Source organism: Passer montanus, unplaced genomic scaffold (assembly GCF_014805655.1).
Source record: "Passer montanus isolate IOZ18808 unplaced genomic scaffold, ASM1480565v1 scaffold26, whole genome shotgun sequence".
NCBI lineage: Eukaryota > Metazoa > Chordata > Aves > Passeriformes > Passeridae > Passer > Passer montanus.
The window spans coordinates 5,080,089-5,098,104 of record NW_024367261.1 but is presented as its reverse complement, the minus strand read 5'-3'; the positions used below and the strand labels follow the sequence as shown (position 1 = coordinate 5,098,104).

The 18,016-nt window shown below is 40.9% G+C and overlaps 2 protein-coding genes across 6 annotated transcripts in view; one reads left to right on the top strand and one right to left on the bottom strand.

Annotated features, from left to right (window-relative positions):
• The window catches only part of JARID2 (jumonji and AT-rich interaction domain containing 2), a 214,855-nt gene extending 209,978 nt beyond the window's left edge, over positions 1-4,877 (top strand). For 3 of the 4 annotated variants that reach the window (XM_039711971.1, XM_039711970.1, XM_039711972.1), the window contains exons 16-18: positions 354-537; positions 2,139-2,246; positions 3,066-4,086. In XM_039711971.1, coding sequence (XP_039567905.1) covers positions 354-537; positions 2,139-2,246; positions 3,066-3,242 — 469 coding nt within the window. In that variant the 3' untranslated portion in view covers positions 3,243-4,086. Of the gene's footprint in view, positions 1-353; positions 538-2,138; positions 2,247-3,065 lie in introns of all 4 variants that reach the window. The other variant, XM_039711969.1, reaches the window with a different exon arrangement.
• An 806-nt stretch (positions 4,878-5,683) lies between these two features.
• Positions 5,684-18,016, bottom strand: part of DTNBP1 (dystrobrevin binding protein 1) — a 63,756-nt gene continuing 51,423 nt past the window's right edge. For both annotated transcript variants that reach the window (XM_039711973.1, XM_039711974.1), the window contains exons 8-10: positions 10,990-11,145; positions 8,968-9,111; positions 5,684-6,585 (exon numbers count right to left, since the gene is read on the bottom strand). In XM_039711973.1, the coding sequence (XP_039567907.1) occupies positions 6,338-6,585; positions 8,968-9,111; positions 10,990-11,145 (548 nt within the window). In that variant the 3' untranslated portion in view covers positions 5,684-6,337. The remainder of the gene's footprint in view (positions 6,586-8,967; positions 9,112-10,989; positions 11,146-18,016) is intronic.

Genomic DNA, 18,016 nt, shown 5'->3' with positions numbered 1-18,016 from the left:
GGAATGACAGTCATGTTAACCACAGCTCCCGACTCTCCACATGGCTCGAGCAACCATCGACCTCCAGGAAGTCCTCGGCAGTCCCCAGTTCTCTGTGGAGCAGTTTGAGAACCATTGGCTTGATACAGTGGTCGCTGTTAAAATCCGGAGCTAGCTTTTGCAGTTAGGCAGCGAGCGTTTCCCGGGCGCTGGCTGTGTCCGCCAAGCCTAGGGAATGGCACCAACCTCCGACAACACTCAGGGCTTTGCTGTGTGGAGCTCAGGTTTCAGTGATGAGCGGGGTGAAGGGGTGACTGTGTGTGACGGTGGTGGCTGGAGGCAGTGCCAGTGTCTGACTGTGCCCCCGTTCACAGGGACACGGAGCTGAGGCAGCGGCGGCAGCTGTACGAGGCCGGTCTCCACTCCTCGGCGCGCTACGGCAGCCACGACAGCAGCGGCGCCAGCGTGGATGGCAAGAAAAAGCCTCGAAAGTGGTTGCAGTTAGAAACGTCAGAGAGGAGGTGTCAGATTTGTCAGCACCTGTGCTATCTTTCCATGGTGGGTACAATCCTTTGCCACTCCTGGGGTACTGTCCCCCTACCCTAGCATTCCAGGGATCTAGAGGCTATAGATACAGGATCTGTTTGAGAGACAGCACGTGGCCACGGAGCCATGTCTTGCATTCCATGCAAGACAGAGGTGTTGATGTGGCATTTATGGCCTTGGCCAGTGGTGACAAAAGACAACGGGGTCAGCTGGCTTCCCACCCTGCCAGAAGGGATGAACCAGTCCCCTCAGACACCTCAGATGTTTGCACTGCCCTAGGAGGGCTAACAAAGACACCTGCAGCTTGTCAGCAGCAGTAAGTTGTGACAGAGCAGGTCTCAGCTCACACACATGCCATGAGCCTCAGGCATGCAGCCACAGCCTGTGCTGAGACAATGTCCCTGCAAGCCAAACTGCAGGGGAGATGTCTCCCATCCATCAAGCTGTTCGCCAGCCTGTCCAAAAATAGCCCATAAACCTTCCCTCTTTTAAGAAGGAAATGCCTACTGGCTGTTGAAGGTGTGCTGACCACTGTGGTGGCACTTCCAGGCTTAGAGCTGTATGCAGAACACCTACAAACACAGCAATGTCATTAAAAAAAAAAAAAAAAAAAAAAAAAAACAGAAACCCCTCCCACAACCTTCTACACCATTTTAGTCCAAGCCAGGCTTAGAGCTGTATGCAGAACACCTACAAACACAGCAAAGTCATTAAAAAAACCAGAAGCCCCTCCCACAACCTTCTATACCATTTTAATCCAAAAACAGGTATTCAATTAAACATAATGTAGGGCATGTGAGTCCATATTTAGTCCTTTCAGTCTGGGAGTTCTTTGTCATCTTTTGGGAATTTTTTTGGTTCTAGATGTTTGGTTTTTAATGGCAATGAAATGTAACTGCATATAATCAGATGTAGCTGTTTCCCTCCCTAGGATAAAATATGCTGAGTTTATATATGTCATTAGACCACTTTTTAAGTAGCATTAGTTTGAAGTAACTTTAAAATGAGTTTATTTGAAAAAAAAACCCGAAAATACTAACCAGAACCTCTTAATGGACCTTCTGGTCCATTTGCTCTGGAGTAAGTTTAATCATGGGAAGGATTTTTCTGTGTCACTCTTTAACAGTAGCTGTGGATAAAAAAATCCCAACTTGGTTGTTAAATTGCAAGCTGAGTGTGCAGGCCTGGCAGGCAGCCAGCTGAGCAAATGTCACCTCTGCTGAACAAGACAGTAGTTGAGGAATCCTGTGGCTAAGCTGATTACATCCTTGTTCAAGGCAGCATTTTAAGTAATGGGAAACTACTCCTTTCAGGAGATCTTTGGGACTGCATAGGAGATGCTAATAAAAGCATATACTGTTTGGATTTAGCCCTCATTACGTTTGGTGGAGGGTTTTTTAAATTATAGATATATTTGCCAACATTAGCACTCTAAAAGAGATTTTTTTCTTTCTAGTGATTGCACATCCTGAATGACTTCACATTGTGCTTCACACCTTGTAGTAAAATCCAGGCGTAGTAATTCAGGCCATAATTGAATACTGTGTGGAGAACACAGGTACAGTTTGGAGTTTAACTGCACTTCTTCCCCCCACCTCTGCTCTTTCACGTAGGTTGTACAGGAGAATGAAAACGTTGTCTTCTGCTTGGAGTGTGCCCTGCGGCACGTGGAGAAGCAGAAGTCGTGCCGGGGGCTGAAGATGATGTACCGCTACGATGAGGTGAGCGTGACACCGGGCCAGGGTACCCCTTTGGGAGGGCACTTTGCTCCGCCTTTGTCCTACTGAGGCCTCAGGAAAATGGTCTTGGGTTTGGGGCTTTGTCTTGGGTTTGGTTTTGATGTGGGAAGAAGGTGATTTATTATGATATAAGTAAAAAAAAACCAACAAAGGGAACATGATGACACAGAGGAAACCTGAAGCATAAATTCCATGAAATGGTCTTGGGTTTGGTTTTGATGTGGGAAGAAGGTGATTTATTATGATATAAGTAAAAAAAAAAACAACAAAGGGAACATGATGACACAGATGAAACCTGAAGCATAAATTCCATTAATATGTGCCACAGAACATAAGAAGGCACCTGATGCTTTGGGATGGAACATGAGGCTTTGCTTTCACTGGTTATGCTATGGTTAATTCTGTACTTTGGAATACCTTCCCTCTGTTGGTAACTGGAAGTTCAGTGGACTTATTCCAGGCCAGCATGATCCTGCTTTAGGACGAACTTGCAGAGCACGTGCAGATGAGAGGTGCAGTAGTGGCACCAAGCAAATGTGATGATGAATAATCCCAGAACTCAAGATGGGGACTTAGTCCTGTGCCTGGGTTCTGTGTTCCATGTCTTTAGCTGTGAGGGGACTTGGCCCCAAAGGTGAAGAGCAGAGCAGTGGGAGAAATGACACTTCAGCTGTTGTCAGTACAAGCAGCTTTTTAAGATGGAGCTTCCCAGCATTTCTGAGCACTCCACTGCACTCCTGTTTAAGTGACTCTGAAGGAAGAGCAGATGCTAATTTGTGTTTTTTCCCACTTCCTGAACAGGAACAAATAATCAGTCTTGTCAATCAAATCTGTGGAAAAGTATCTGGTAAAAATGGCAGCATTGAGAACTGTATCAGCAAGCCTACACCAAAAAGAGGACCTCGTAAGAGAGCAACAGTGGACGTGCCATCATCTAGGCTTTCATCCTCCAGTTCATCCAAAAGTGCTTCAAGTTAATCCTGAAGATGCCAACACTCTCATTTTGTCAATTTATATATATTTTTTGTAATTATTATACCATAGTTTGGAGTACTTGCTGTAGAATACAAGCTGTCTTTGCACTAGCTCTAAAGAAGATTTTCTTCTGGTTTTAGAGAACTAATTTTGTTTTAGCATTAAACTGTTGAACTTTTTTTTTTTTGTACTTAGACTAGATAGATACAGCAGTCTGATTTTTTTAAACTGCCGTATGTTCACTGTTTTAAAACCGGCAAGGGGCTGATAAAATATGAATTTGTATTGTCCCTATGGCTGAAAAAATAAAAAGCCTTTTGGTAACTGTGAAATAAAAGGCTTTTAACCCATTTTTTGACTAGGTTAAAGTTTGATGTGTTTTATAATTTGTTCTCCGGTCATGTGAGCAGATTTTTCTAGAGAGAAAAGGGATAGGAGACAAAAACTTGAAAGAAATTGCTTTACTTTGGCTGTCTTTTATTCTGTCACAGCAAGATGAGTTTTGTAATTTTTTAAATTGGAGAATACACACTTTCTTTGGGAGGTTATGGCAGCTGAAGATGGACTTTGTTTCCTAACTGTAGGCAAAAGGAGGAGATTTGGAGTATGTTCTCTTTTACCAGCACATCACTATGCATCTGTTTTGAGGGGAAAAAATAAAAAAAAATAAAAATAAAAAAAAAATTTAAAATAATAAAAAATAAAAAAAAGGAGGAAAAAAGACTGCCTGCCTTGAGGAGTTATGTGAGGGAAAACTGTGCCTGATTTCATTAGGAAATCCATTCTGTTATTTTTTGGTGCTGTTGGCTACTTTATCAAAAACCCTTCAATAGCATCCTTTAAAAAATAAAAAAAAAAGATTAAAAAAGAAAAAAGTGATTGAAGCCATAAGTGCTTCTTTTGTCATAGACGTGCAATCTTTCTAACATTCCATTTCCATTCCACTGCTGTTTTTCACACCTTTACAGTCAAGCATTAATTTTGTTTTGAATTTGTTTCATTATATGATCACATTTAGAGCCACTAGCAAGTCTGCATATTTCTTTTGAATGTGAAAATGCATTTGCTTTCATCTTGTCTATTTTTTCTCTTCATGTTGTAACAAAAAAAAAATCACACCTTTTGTACATATGCCTGTAAATTTTTTTAAATACTTGAGCCTTTTCTTGGGGTGGGGGGAGGGATGGCAGAGAGACAAGATGAAGAAAAGCCTTACGTTTCACTTTCTTCATCGGTTGGATTGGATGCTTACAGGGTTTTTCTTGTAACATTTATAAGTGCTGCTTACATCACTGAACAACAACAAAAAATAATAATGGAGTAGCTGTTGCCCTTTTCTGGTTGTGTGTACAGTATGTGTGGAATAAAAAAGGGAAAATGTTTTCACAAACTGTTTTGTTTCGTAATTGAATTCAACAATACCGTAGCTACCCATATTGCACTGAGCTTGCCAGTGGTGACTGTCAGGAAAGTCCTATAATACAATTTGTTGATTGTTGTTGCAGAAGACTGAACTGTTTTGGAATATTTAACAATAACATAAACAGAGTCAAGTGTTTTCAAATGTGGTTGTCTGGTTTTTATGGCCTTGCTGTGTACTTTTCCCTCTTGACAGTAAACTTCTGACTATGGCTTACAGTTTGACATTTAATTTATTAGCGCTGCTCTGCTCTCTTTCCTTGTAAGGAAAGACTTCATGTTGTTTATTGCCAGTTTTTTGTTTACTTTCCAGGTTTGTACTACGAGGTTTAATAAAAAAAACAAAACTTTTTTGGACATTTTGTCTGTCTTCTGGAAAGCGAGAGAGTAAAGGAAGCTCCTTCAAGATAAATTTCTTTGAACAGCTGCTTTGTTGAATAGTAAATCTCTAATTGTAGGTAGGGAGCTTCCAGCCTTCATTTCCCAGACAGGGATCAGGAAACACTTTGTCAGCTAACAGGAGAATCCTTAAGGAAACTGGCTACTGCCCAGCTGGCAAGGAGCAAGGAGATACCCCTCTTCCCAGCCATTGGCGTTGTCAGGGCAGGTCTTTGGAAGGGATCTACACCACAGCTCATCCTTTTACTTACACTGTTTCTGATTACATTCCTTCCCTCCGTGCAGGAAGAGCAGGAGCCAGGAGCCTTCTCAAAGGAGAGCAGATGCCTGAAAACAGAGCATGAGACTTGACAAGCAACAGGCATTAGACATGGTCAGACCTCAAGTTCAGAGAGAAAAATGACTGCAGAAAAAACGGGAATGAGATGATGCCTACAGGTCCTGAGGTTTCTAAAATACACAAACTTAATTAACAATTAACTCAGGTTTATCTCCCTAGTGTAGTCAAACAGATGTTACCATGGAAAAGCACATTACATTGGTGCTCCTAATCATTTATCTTCCTGAGTTAGGCTCCTCTGTTCACTTGTCATGGATAAAATACCTGGATAATCAAGTAAAAGACATGGTTGGAATAGAAATTCTTTATTTTATCTTGAAAGAGGAGTAAGTACACAATGCTAAGATACCTGCTCCACAAGGAGTGCAACATTTCCATATGCATCTCTCCTGATTCTCTGGTTCTTATTTTTTCCTTAACACCTATAACTAAGTTGGTCCTGAATAAGAAGTGTGAGAACAGTAGACACTGCTGCGTTAGTAGACAAAGGCAGGAGGCTGACAGTAGGTAGTAAAGAGTAGAAAATAACTTTTCATTTTGGTTTGGATCCTAAATCTTCAGTTGCAGCAGCTGAAAACATGCAAGGAACAATTTGGGTTCAGTATTACACATCAACTCTTAAGTACTTCCAATCAGCCATTTAAAGGTTAGTGGTCAAAGTAACTTCTACCTTTCCCCTTAAATTCTCTTATACATAGTATATACAACAGCTTTACTGCTCCCCTGAGCCCCAAGACTACTGTTAAAGTGTGTGTGCTTTAGGCATAATTTTTTCTTTAAAAACCAACCTCCACATGACTGGCAATTTTGTAAAAAGGCAGTATTACTAAGTAAAAAGATCTGGCTGTTACGCTTGGTTAGCAAATTGTTACGCAGGCAAGCTCTTCATTCACTTGTTCATTCATTCAGAAGACATTCTTAAAGGATATGGTTTTAAGATTCAATTAGTTTGAGAGTCACTTTCATCACTGCCATCTGAAGCACCCTTTCTCTCAGTTACAGCAGCAAGGGCAGTGTCCACCTGAACCTCCTCTTCATCCGACTGGACAACGGGGGACTCTCCCTCGCTGGCGTCCTGGCTGGCCGAGTCGGTGCAGGTCGAGGACAGGGAGCAGAGTTTCTGCCGTAACTCCGACTGGCTCGGCACCTGGAGACTGATCTCGTTCACGTAGGTGTTGGAGTCAGGCCCTGAGAGGTGGGAAACAACAGCAACAGCAACCATCAAGCTGTGGCTCAGCAAGGGCATTGAGAAGTCAATGCATTAACATCAGCTCAGCACTGGTTAAGGAGTCACTTTCAGCCTGTTTTCCTTCTTTCCCAAGACACCAAGTACCACCCAATAAACTCAGTGTAACAGAACTACAAAAATTGGAAATTTAAAACCAAACAAACAACTAGGAAGCAGGCAATAAGTCATCACCAGTTTTGACTAAAAATGAAAATGCAAAAGTAAATCAAATTTAATTCAGCATGAAAGCAATCCTTTGGTAGAGCTATACCCCACCTCAAGTGCACAGGGGTGGGGATTTTAGGACTGCTTCTTCCATATCCTGTGCAAAGAAGACTTGTAACACAGTGCAACACTGTTTGCTTGCAGTTTGAGAGTTCAAGTTACAAAATTAGATCCTCTTCCCTGGACAGTTCCAGACAGCAAAAAAGTTAAAATCAGGAAACACTTTCTAAACACTTTCCAAGTGATCTGGCAAAGAAAGCCCTTTTTTCCTTATCTCCTGTACCTAACAAGTCTTTCTCCATAGTCAGAGCACCCAGCTTCAGCTGATGAGTAACTTTAGTGAGAAAATTCTCTTGAAAATTTCATTAGAAGTTTCTCAGAAGAGTCAGATGGATATGAGCTACACCTGACCTCTGCTCAAACTTTGCAGAGCAGCTCAAACCACACTGCCTGCTCCTCAAGTACCTGAATTATATTTTAACACTAGAAATTTTAGAGAACCTGCCTTGTGTGGTGTACACCAGCATGCATTAGATTAATTTAGACAACACACAGAGAAGGAGTTTTCAGGAGTGACAGAGCTAACTCAATTTTGCAGTTTAACTTACTGTCATGAAATGTTGTGAAACCAGTGTCCATAAGCTGGAAATGTTTATATAGCAAGGCAAATTTGAAAACATTTTAACGTCTTGAGCTGATTCTCATTTTTACCAGTTATTTTAATAACTTACCTGTATTTTGTGGTGTTCAGGCCAATTGTCAAACAAACCTTGCCCTGACAACCCAGTTCTCCACTGACAGCAAAGTAGTTACCTTTAAGCCAATCACATTTTTCTAAAAATGGAGACTATTGCATATTTGGTTTGATACTGGGGTGCTAGGTTCTTAAAACAAGCACAAAAATCCCTTAATCAGAGGGAAATAAAATGTCTGGAACCAAAAGAGCAAGACTCACAGGAATTCACATTGCAGTAAGGTTGGAACCTTACTGCAGCACAGGTACATTATATTGCAGTGTATGTCCATGTATAGACACTGTAAACATGTGCTGTAATATTTAGATTACAGCATAAAATAAAGAATGTACTTTTTTCAAAAGCTAATGCATTTATCTACTTAGTTAAAAAAGTAGTTTCTGCCCTTCCTTAGATAATCCAGCTGGGACTGTTTGCTGTTAAGACACGAAGCTTCTTGGTCCAACATCTGCCAAACAGCCAGCAAGGGGAAAACAGTTCTAGATTCTGCAATTACTGGCAAGCTCAAGTGATGATCAGCTTTAATAATGCACAAAGTGGATGCCTATCCAAAACCACCCACCTCAATTCAGTTTTTGCAATGAAACACAAAAACCTAAGCCTTGAGTACAAGTGAGCCTTGACCATTTACCACAAGCTTTTCATGTTCACAGCAGGTGTTAATCACCTTTACATAGGGAGTACTGTAAGTACTTCCATAATGATATTTCAATCTGTATTTTCAGGAGAAATCAAAAAGATCATTAAAGGAGCTTCATCTCCTCTCCCACAAGAAAAATCATTTCAGCTCTTATGAGGAAAGGTATTTTAGCACTTAAGTTTTTACCTAGGAAATAATTTCCATGGTGGGGAAAAGATCCAGTATTGAGACATTAATTCTCAGTGTATATGTAAACTGCTGGGTTGAACCTTGTGTCTCAGTATCTCTCACCAAAGGTCTTGCACTACACAACTTGTCCAAGTTTGACAAGCAACATTCTGGACAAACTCTAAGCAATCAGTATTAAAAATAAAAGCCTAATTGCTGCAAGCTTTCTGTTGATGTTTGTCAAATTGTCCTCTATTAACTCTATATTGGGAAAAATGCCCCTCAAGCCAGTATGTAACACATCACCTATCCAGACTGTGATGAATACAACAGGGAGCTGCAGTAAGAAAAATGAGACTGTCTGGAAATATCACACAGTTTTGCAGCAACTCCCTTGTACAGTAACTAAATGTTAATGTTTCGAGAAGCACTAATGAAGAACAGTCAATCTGCATCAAGTGTGATGTTTTATGAGATAGCATCACCCATTACAAAAGAGAGCAGTTCTGGTGGTTTTTCAGTCTCTAAGCAGGCTGTCACTACAGGTACCATACCCAGCATGGGAGACAGCACATTATTGTCTTCGCTTCCTGAGTTTAAAAAGACGTCAAGTGCTTCCTGGTCAGACATGTCCATTAGGTCCATCTGCTCCAGCATGTCCACGTTCACCTCCATGGAAGACATACTTCCAATTGGTTCTGCAGGAGAAACAGCACAAATGACCATCAGCTACACGAGGTTATTACCTACCAAGGCTCCAGAGGCTGCTCTAATTGTCTGCAGCAGCAATAATTAAACTTAGGAATGGAAGGAGCCTGCCCACAGGAGCTGCTCAGCAGCAACCTCAGCCCAAATCCAAGAGCACTGTGTGCAATCTTTGTTGTGAAACTCTCATCCATTACTGCTTCTGTAAACCAAAACATTTTTAGCAGCAGTATTTATAGCAATAACCTTCTCAGAAATAAGCTGAGATGGGACTCAGGCACCAGGATTGAAACTTTCCATTTTGGAACACTCCTTTTCAATTTTCTCAACCAGAAGTCTTTTTAAAGAAAAGCAAACACATTTAAGGACACAGTCACTAAATGTCAATATACAAGGGACACAGAAATTCAGAAACCAGGATTAATGTTATCAGAGAGCAGCTGTTCTTCTCTCAGTTAATCTAAGAAATTACAGCAGTCTGTAAAACCCAGGCTCATGCCCAGTATCTTCTCTCAGTATGGGTATTTCACATTACTAATTACTCAAGCAAATGACTTATTACTGTCAATACAGTATTGAGAATTTGTAAGGGAAGTAAATACTTGGATGAGTATCTTCTTCCTTGAACAGCAAAACATGCAAACAGGAAACAAGTAAGTTCAGGGCCACTCAGATTTAAATCCACCTGCTGCATAGTATCAAATTATTACAATCAACAGTTTACTTGTTTATCTAAAAGTAACAATTACATTACTGAAAGCCTTCATGGGCGAACTGGGATTAAATTCTGTAATTTGATTGGGGGATTTTTTTTTTCAAATATGCTACAGCTCTGCAGTTTTACATGTACTGCAGGTCCAAATCTTTCATTAAAACAGTTTCTTTGATACACTCAGGCTCCACATTATCCTAAAAAGCTGAAGTTCCAAATGCTAGGCAGCCTAACACTCTAACAGAGCTGTGTTTCCAGTCAGCCCATGGCAATGTCCACTTTTAGTCTAAAGGCAACCAAGTACAGAATGCAGGAGACTCATACTCTGTTCTTCCCCTAACCATGAATTTAGACTTACATGTCCCACCTCTCCTTAGCTACCCATGCAGAGCATCTTGCAGATGAGTATTTATAGCACTCATGCAGAGAAATGGAAACCTGGGATTGTATTCCCCCCTCTGACATTACAAATGATAGCAGAACTGCACTTGGAGCAAGGACAGAATATCTACATTTTTCCCTGCCACATGAATGCATAATTTCCCACTGGCTTCCTTACCAGTCCAACAATCCCTGCATTTTGGCCTAACAGATGGAAACCTCCCACACAGAATTCCCAGTAATCTCTGGCATTCTTTTGCTCTAACTGGTCTGGAGACGCCAGACTTGTGTCATTTCATAATAAGGAGAGCACTTAATGTGACCTCCTGTGTCCTAATCACACCCAGTGGGAATAGCTGCCACCTGGGAAGTGCTCAGAAATGCTACAGTGAACTTTCCTCTGCACTACGCAAAATTTTCTGAGGCATCTCCTTGCCAAATGAAAATCCCAGGCTTTGGAACTCCAGTGGACAAAGCAGCTGCCCCCATCCACATTTTTACATAGATGGACTCTTCAGCTGCAGAGAAAAACGCTGTTCCAGATGTAGTTCAGTGCTCTGCATTTCCTCAGACAAGGAGCAGAGCCTGACTAATGTTCTCACATATCCAGTAACCCTGAGACACAAAGTTTGTTGAAAAGGCTTATCTGAAGTTCCAGTTTTACTGAGGAAGAATTTGGATATTTTTGCTGTGCTTCCTCTGTAAGCACTGCTGGCTCTGCCTGCTCAACAATGCTCTCCAAGCTGGGACTTTGTGCAAAAGGCATTTTACAACTTGCCTCTCCTCTCTGCTATCTGCAAGTATCCAGTGGAAAGGTATTGCTCCATGTCCTGCTGGAAGGCTTCTTCAAAGAACTTCTGGCGCTCCTTCAGCTTCATCTGCTGGGTGTGCTCCATGTCCAAAACCTTCTGCGCATGTTCAGCATCGAGTTCAGCTGAGCATAAAACAAACAGACAAATCAAATATTGCAGGTGTATCCCCCCACTCTCAGAACTAAAAACCTACAGAACCAGTTCAATAAATTCTGACAGACTGTTATTGCAATAAGAGGAGCTCTCTGTGCTTTGCAACTGTATTTTAAACCAGGATGGGAATACCGTATTAAGCAGCATAACCTTCACATTAAAGTGATGTCAGAACCATTTATCTTGAGGCAAGATGCAAATTTCCTGAGCTGTATAAACAGGAACACCTGAGAGCACTGTCCATCAACAACTGGGATTTCAGAATCCTGCAAAAAAACCCTGAGGTAATGATGTTTCTGCAGCCATATGCACCTAATGCACACAAAAGCAACATTTTTATTTGAATATTGCCGCACATTTCCACTACAATGCAGGTAGCAAGATACATATATGTACTTATATGTACACACATATAAATACACATACATAAGTGTGTGTATGTGCACGTGTGCCTGAGATTCTGGCTTTGCCAGCCTCCAGACAGAATGGAAAAATTCCATAAAGAATCCTACATTTTTGTGCAGCAAAGGAAATGTTAGACAGAATTAGGAAATGTTAGACAGAATATCATTAGAGGAACTCCTTCCCCTCTGTTTTGCTCAACACTGAACAGAGGGGAAAAGAATTGTGCTGTTCATTGCAGAATAACATCTTCTAGAATAAAAATATGTAATTGCTGTTGAAGCACTGACTGCAGCCAGACTGTCAGAACATGCTTCAGAAAAATTGCTTTTTAGGAGGAATATATAACCTGGAACCCTTTTCCCAGAGTTCTCTGTTCACTTTTCTGGTGTCATGAGTGCTCTGCTTACAATAAAAAAAAGAATTTTCCAGCTGAGCTACTGATGGAAGGGATGGGGGTGGCGAGAAGAGCTGCTGGTCTGTTCCGTTCTGCCCATTAGGGAAAGCTCCAACAAATACCACTGGGTGAAAAATGTCCAAGCTTTCACATGCCAGACAGACACAGCTGGAATATGGAATCCATATGGATAAATGCTGAGGGCACATAAGGTTTTCTAGGACAAGCATTGTGTCAGTCTTCCAGGAAAAATGTTATGTTAATGATATTCTACAATATGGACATTCATTAAAAGCATTTACTATTATGGAGATTATTGCCCAAAAGCAGAACATGTTTTATTAAAGCAGGCAAAACATCAGAGAGCAGTTAATTCACTCTGTTGCCTGCATCAAGGTCACAGATCATACACAGAAGCAACTGAACTGTGCTTGATGCCAAAAGAAGCCAGGAAACTGGACTGGCACACCAGATATTCATTAAAACATCAGTAAATAAGCAGAACTCTCTTTCTTAAAGGAGATTTCAGAAGTAAAACATCAGTGTATAAAAGGAATGCATCTTCCCTGAAGGCAACATGTCTTTATTATCAATTACACTGTGGTGTACGATGACTCCGTGTCCCCTGGAGCAACTCCTTTACTGCAGTCCTGGATGATGAGCAATTATTAATAACATTGTCTCTGATGCAGAAATGCTATTCAATTGTAATAATAAAAGCCAGCGGCTCTCACAGACAATGCGAATTTTCTGTCTGTCTCATAATATATTCCGACAGTTTTGCACTCTGGATTGGTAGTTCAGGATATTTTTAACCCCAAAACAGAGATGGCATCCAAGTGAGACTTGATACAATCTCTTTCTCGACATTGAGCTCTTTGTTTTTAAATTTTGCCTAAAATGTCCTGTAAACTGTTGAAATTGTCACTGGCCAGAGCTGAATGGCAACAGCTGCCTGCTGTGCTGGCATGTTCCACAGGAAAATGTAAACATGGAGCTGAGGAGCTGTCACAGGCTTGCTCTCCAAAGTCAGGTAGAGAGTTAACATCTAGAACCTGGCTGCACGATTTCACGCCCTGCCAGGTGTAGTAAGAGGTGCTTGGCTAAGCAAAACCAAACTGCTGCGTTTGGGTTTTGTGTTTGTTGTCAGAAATGCTAAGGATGGGATGTGAAGCCAACCATCAAACATGAAACCAAAGGAAACAGGTGCATTGTTTCTTTCACAGAGCTACTCAGAATTACATTTTCCCTAAGCCAAGTGTAGTTTATAGAACACTGAACAGACACAGAACCAAAGGAGTTCCAAGAAAGACAAGAGTATCATCCATATGCCATCATACACTGCTCATATGAATTCCTCCCAGGATGCAAACTGAGACTTGGCACGCTTAAAATACTATTGTATTTTGACTTTCACCCTAAAACTGTACTTTTCAATTAGCAATGGCACCTATATCTCTATCAAACTGCTGTGCACAGAAAAAAGACAGACTACACAGAAAATGCTAAAGCACAATTAGACGCAGACATACAGGAGCTGCCACAGTAACCCAAATAAAAGATGACTAATCCCCACCAGCTACAACTTTTAAGAGAGCAGACACTAAAAGTGGCAATTTTTTTCTGAAAAAGTGAACACTCGAGTGCTGAGGCACAGCCTTCTGCACCATGCCCAGGAACAGCCCCACAGCTCACCCTGCTCACCTCAGGGTACACCCCACAGCCTGACACCCCTGCCCCATATCTCCAGTGTTTGAACAGGACACCAGGAGAATCCAAACTCCAAAGGAACAAATGACAATAACTTGTAGCCATACACCTCAAGTGTAGAGGACACCATTTCCTGGTATCACTCCTAGGCCTGGCTGACACTTCCTACAAATTAAAATTCTGCTGGAGTACCCAAAGCGTCTATGCACCCAAAATGACCATTTAATGCTTTAATCTAAAACATTTTCCAGCTATGCACAGCAGATTTCCCAAATAAGCTGGAAGAGTGATTTTAAAAAGAATTAAAATTAAAAAATAAAAAATCAGCACCTGAAAAAACCAGGGTGTTTACATGGCTACCACATCCCTTAGACCCAACATGAAAGATGTCAAGTTGTCCAAATGGATGGCTTTTTGGTGCTTTCATAGACAACCAGTTTACTTCCCTTCAATTAATTTATTATGTAACTTTACATCTCATGTGATGTAGAACCCATAAATGCATCTGGTCTAAGGAGAGAAAGACACAGAGAATACAAAAAAAATGCCCCTTTTTTCTCCCTCTACAGTTCATTTGCTTTTTGTAGACTCATCCAATCAGACCATAAAATGCATGCACACATTCTTTGCAGGGTTTTTTTGCTTTTGCTACAGATATCAAACCTTCAAGCAGCCCTTCACTGAACTCACTGCTGGTTTTTGATGTTCCTCCTGTGCTGGGGGAGCTTGAAACTGGACATGGCATGAAGACACGCTGGGTAGAGTATAATCCCTTCCCTTGAACTCCTGGCCACATTCCCAGTCACACGGCCCAGGGTGCTGTGGCCTTCCCTGCTGCCAGATGCGCTACAGGCTGGTACCCAGCTCGCTGCCCATGGGACCCCCAGGGCTTTTCCATGGAGCCAGGGTCATCTCCAAGCCCGGAGCCAGAGCCCTCTATCATCTCCTCTGGGACAGAGCTCTGGCTTCTGGCCCCATCCCCCAGGTAGGGAATGACCCACAAAGCACCACCCTCTCACCCAGCCGTCATTTGTCCACCCTGCTGCGCATCCATCCAGACTGTAACATCATCACTCGGCTGCAGGAGCACCCTGTGAGATTGTCAAAGCCTATCAGCAGGCTGGCTACTCACTGAACAACCAAAATCCTTCAAAAATCAGAACAGCAGAATCATAAAAGCAGACAATGGAAGGCAGACAGCCAAGCAGCTTTCTGAGCGCATCATGACTTAGCAACCTATCCTGCAAACTGCCTCGTTACAGACCTTTCCAACTAAAAATATCAAAGGAAGACGAGGCACCAGGGAGTGCTTCAAAGGATGCAGTTTTCCTCAAAAATGTTTAAATTATTCTTGACAGAACTTAGAATACATGTTGATGCTATAAGGGAGGATGTGCAGAGCACTCTTGCACTATAGTTTGCTGACAGGTGGGGAGCGTGTGTTAGCAAAACACAGGGGGAAAAAAGTAGAATAAAGGATCTAGGTGCACACAGTCTTTCTTCCACAGAAGAATGAAAGGAAAACAAGTGAAAACTACAAGTCCTCGGTGTTTTTAAACTCTTATTTAACAGTCTCTTTACAAAGCAATTTGGTTTTACTAAAGATATAGTCAAATAATTATCATTTTAAAAATTCACTAGAATGTGAAGTCAGGATTTCACTCAATGACAGATCTGTGTTTGAAAAAAACCCCACTGATCCAAATGAGATTTACTGTCTGCCAACTCTTTAAAGCCTGCACTTTCATGAAGAAATGTTTGACTTAAATTAAGATTATAAAAAAAAATCAGTCATTAAAAATGACTGTACATACTTCTTGATAATACCTAAGTACAGTTTTTATAGATTGCGTCAGAATATGAAATGACTGTACATACTTCTTGATAATACCTAAGTAGGGTTTTTATAGATTGCATCAGAATATGAAAAACTCTAGTCAAGAAAAGCAGAGGTTTTACCAGTGCAGAGACATTTTTAACATTACCCAGCAAGCAGTTTCAACAAGTTGGCTTACCTTAAAAATTCTCTTTAAACAAAAAAAAAAGCTTACTTGAAATCCTTGAAATATAAAGGATAAGCCTAAATAAATATCAGAACAAACCACAGAAAATAGGTGCCTGTGTACAGCAGGATTCCAGTTACTAACGCAGCACCTGGAGGAAGAGGCAGCTTCCAACCAATGTGACAGGAAACAGCTTGGGAAAAGGTTTCCACAGAACTCCAACCTTTATCTGGCTACCAGGAAATCATCATAATTAAGAGAAACTAAAAATATGCTCCACCAAAGAGCAAATGCACAAACTGAGTACTAAAAATGTAAATACATCTAGAATTTAAAAAAAAATAAATTAATATCACATTTGTGATTAAAAATACACCAGGCTGAGAGGACTGCTCCACAAAGTGACCCGCTCCATAATGGAGTCTCATTTTAGAACTAGATTTGCTGTGGTTCATAAATTTTGGCCCAGTTCATTTGTCACTAAAAACACCCCAAAACTTGAGTGCATTTGCCTATTTCTCAAATTAAAAAAAAAAAAATTAGGAGCAGACAAATTTTTATGCCTGCAAATGTGGTAAGCAGGAACAACTCTAGAATCATTTTAATTGGTTTTACCTACAGTCAAAATCACCACGGATATATGTTCTATGGCAGATTAAGGGTGGGGTTTTTCCACACTTGCTTCATGTCATGAAAAGCATGGAAATGTTACAGCCAAAGCTTTGGAGGGGAATTCTCTCCTTCAGGCACATGCCTGACTCCTCCTGGGTTAAAAAATCTGCAATCCACCATCTCCCACTCTCCTGGTTCAATGTCCTTTATGGTCATTGGTGTTCAGTGACAACATGTGTCTTTCTAGAAGACAGAATTTAGCAACATGATGTCAGAGGGATGTGAGTACCACAAGCCTTCCTCAGCTTACACCAGGACAGGCTCTGTTAGCAACAGGGTCTTCTACCTCCCTGATTTATCCTTTAGTCAGATTCCTACCCCAGTGAAAGAGAATAAAAAGTGACTTGCAAGGGAAGAAGGGAAGGATAACATTAAGCTGAACCTTTGTGCAGAAAGTAACAAAAAAGGCAAAAAAAAAAAAGGCAGCAAGCACCTGAGTTCACACCTTTGTTTCCTGCCTCCCTATAAACCCTCCATCTGAAGTATGTAAGAAAAATAATTCAGTTAGTGAGCTGCAAAGTTTGTATTTCCACTATAAATAAACCTGACAATGTCACATGTACCTTCAGTACATTTAAGTTTATTTGTGAAGATGATCTGGCTTTAAAATTTAGCCACACACTGATGAAAAATCCCACTATTACAGAAACTGCACCTGAAACAGCTCAAATGATTCAGCACAATTTTGCTGTCATGAAATGCAGTATTTAATGCCTATGCTCTCCAATTACTGTTTTTTCAGCCTTACCTCAAAAATACTAATTTTCAAATGGAAAAAAGGAATCGATAGCAAATCTAAACCCAAAGTACTTAAAGTACAAACCACGGCACTGCAGCATTCTATTCATGTTTCCAAAGGTCCACGAAACTGTCCCAAATAAGATTAATAACATCCCATTGTCCGAGTACAAATTGATCTATCGAACAATTTAATGACTATTTTCCATTCCAAAAAGATAACCACTCTTGCTTTGGAATTAGAAGGCTTCCAAAGACAGGCAAGTAGCTTCTGCTGCTACAAGAATAGTGCCAATCTTAACCTTTGCACAGCTGTGAGCTATTTGCCTTCTAGATCAAATTATGTGCATGTGCAGACACGTAAATTAATGATGAGATACTGTTCTGCTGTCACAACACATTGTGCACAGGTTGAAAACATGGGTTCCACGACATGGCAAATCAGTTGGCAGGTATCAGCTTTTACTTGTCCTTAAGAACAACACCCAGCCCCAAAATCCTGCTGCAGTGGAACTACTCTTCACCCAAACTCTACCCATTTCAGACATGCAGAACAACATCACTGACTGCTGAACTAAATCTTGTCTCAAAAAGTAAAGGCAAAACAATTTTTGCCTTCTTTCCTAATAACGAAAACAAAATAAGGGTTTCACTCCATAAACTGCTTTCAGAATAATCAGTTTTCTGACTGAACATGCAATTTCTACCCCTGTCTTCGGAGGGAGGGGTAGATCCTGTCAAACAGTCCTAGAGGTCTTCAGAGCCAAAAGGAACGAGCTGCAGATTTGTAGTCTCAATACAGTTCAGTCTAACCTCACTTTACATTGGCAGTGAAATATTTTAGACATGAAGATTTTGGTTTTTTGGAAGACATATTTTAATAGAAGTCTTAGGTTAACATGACCAATAACTGCTAAA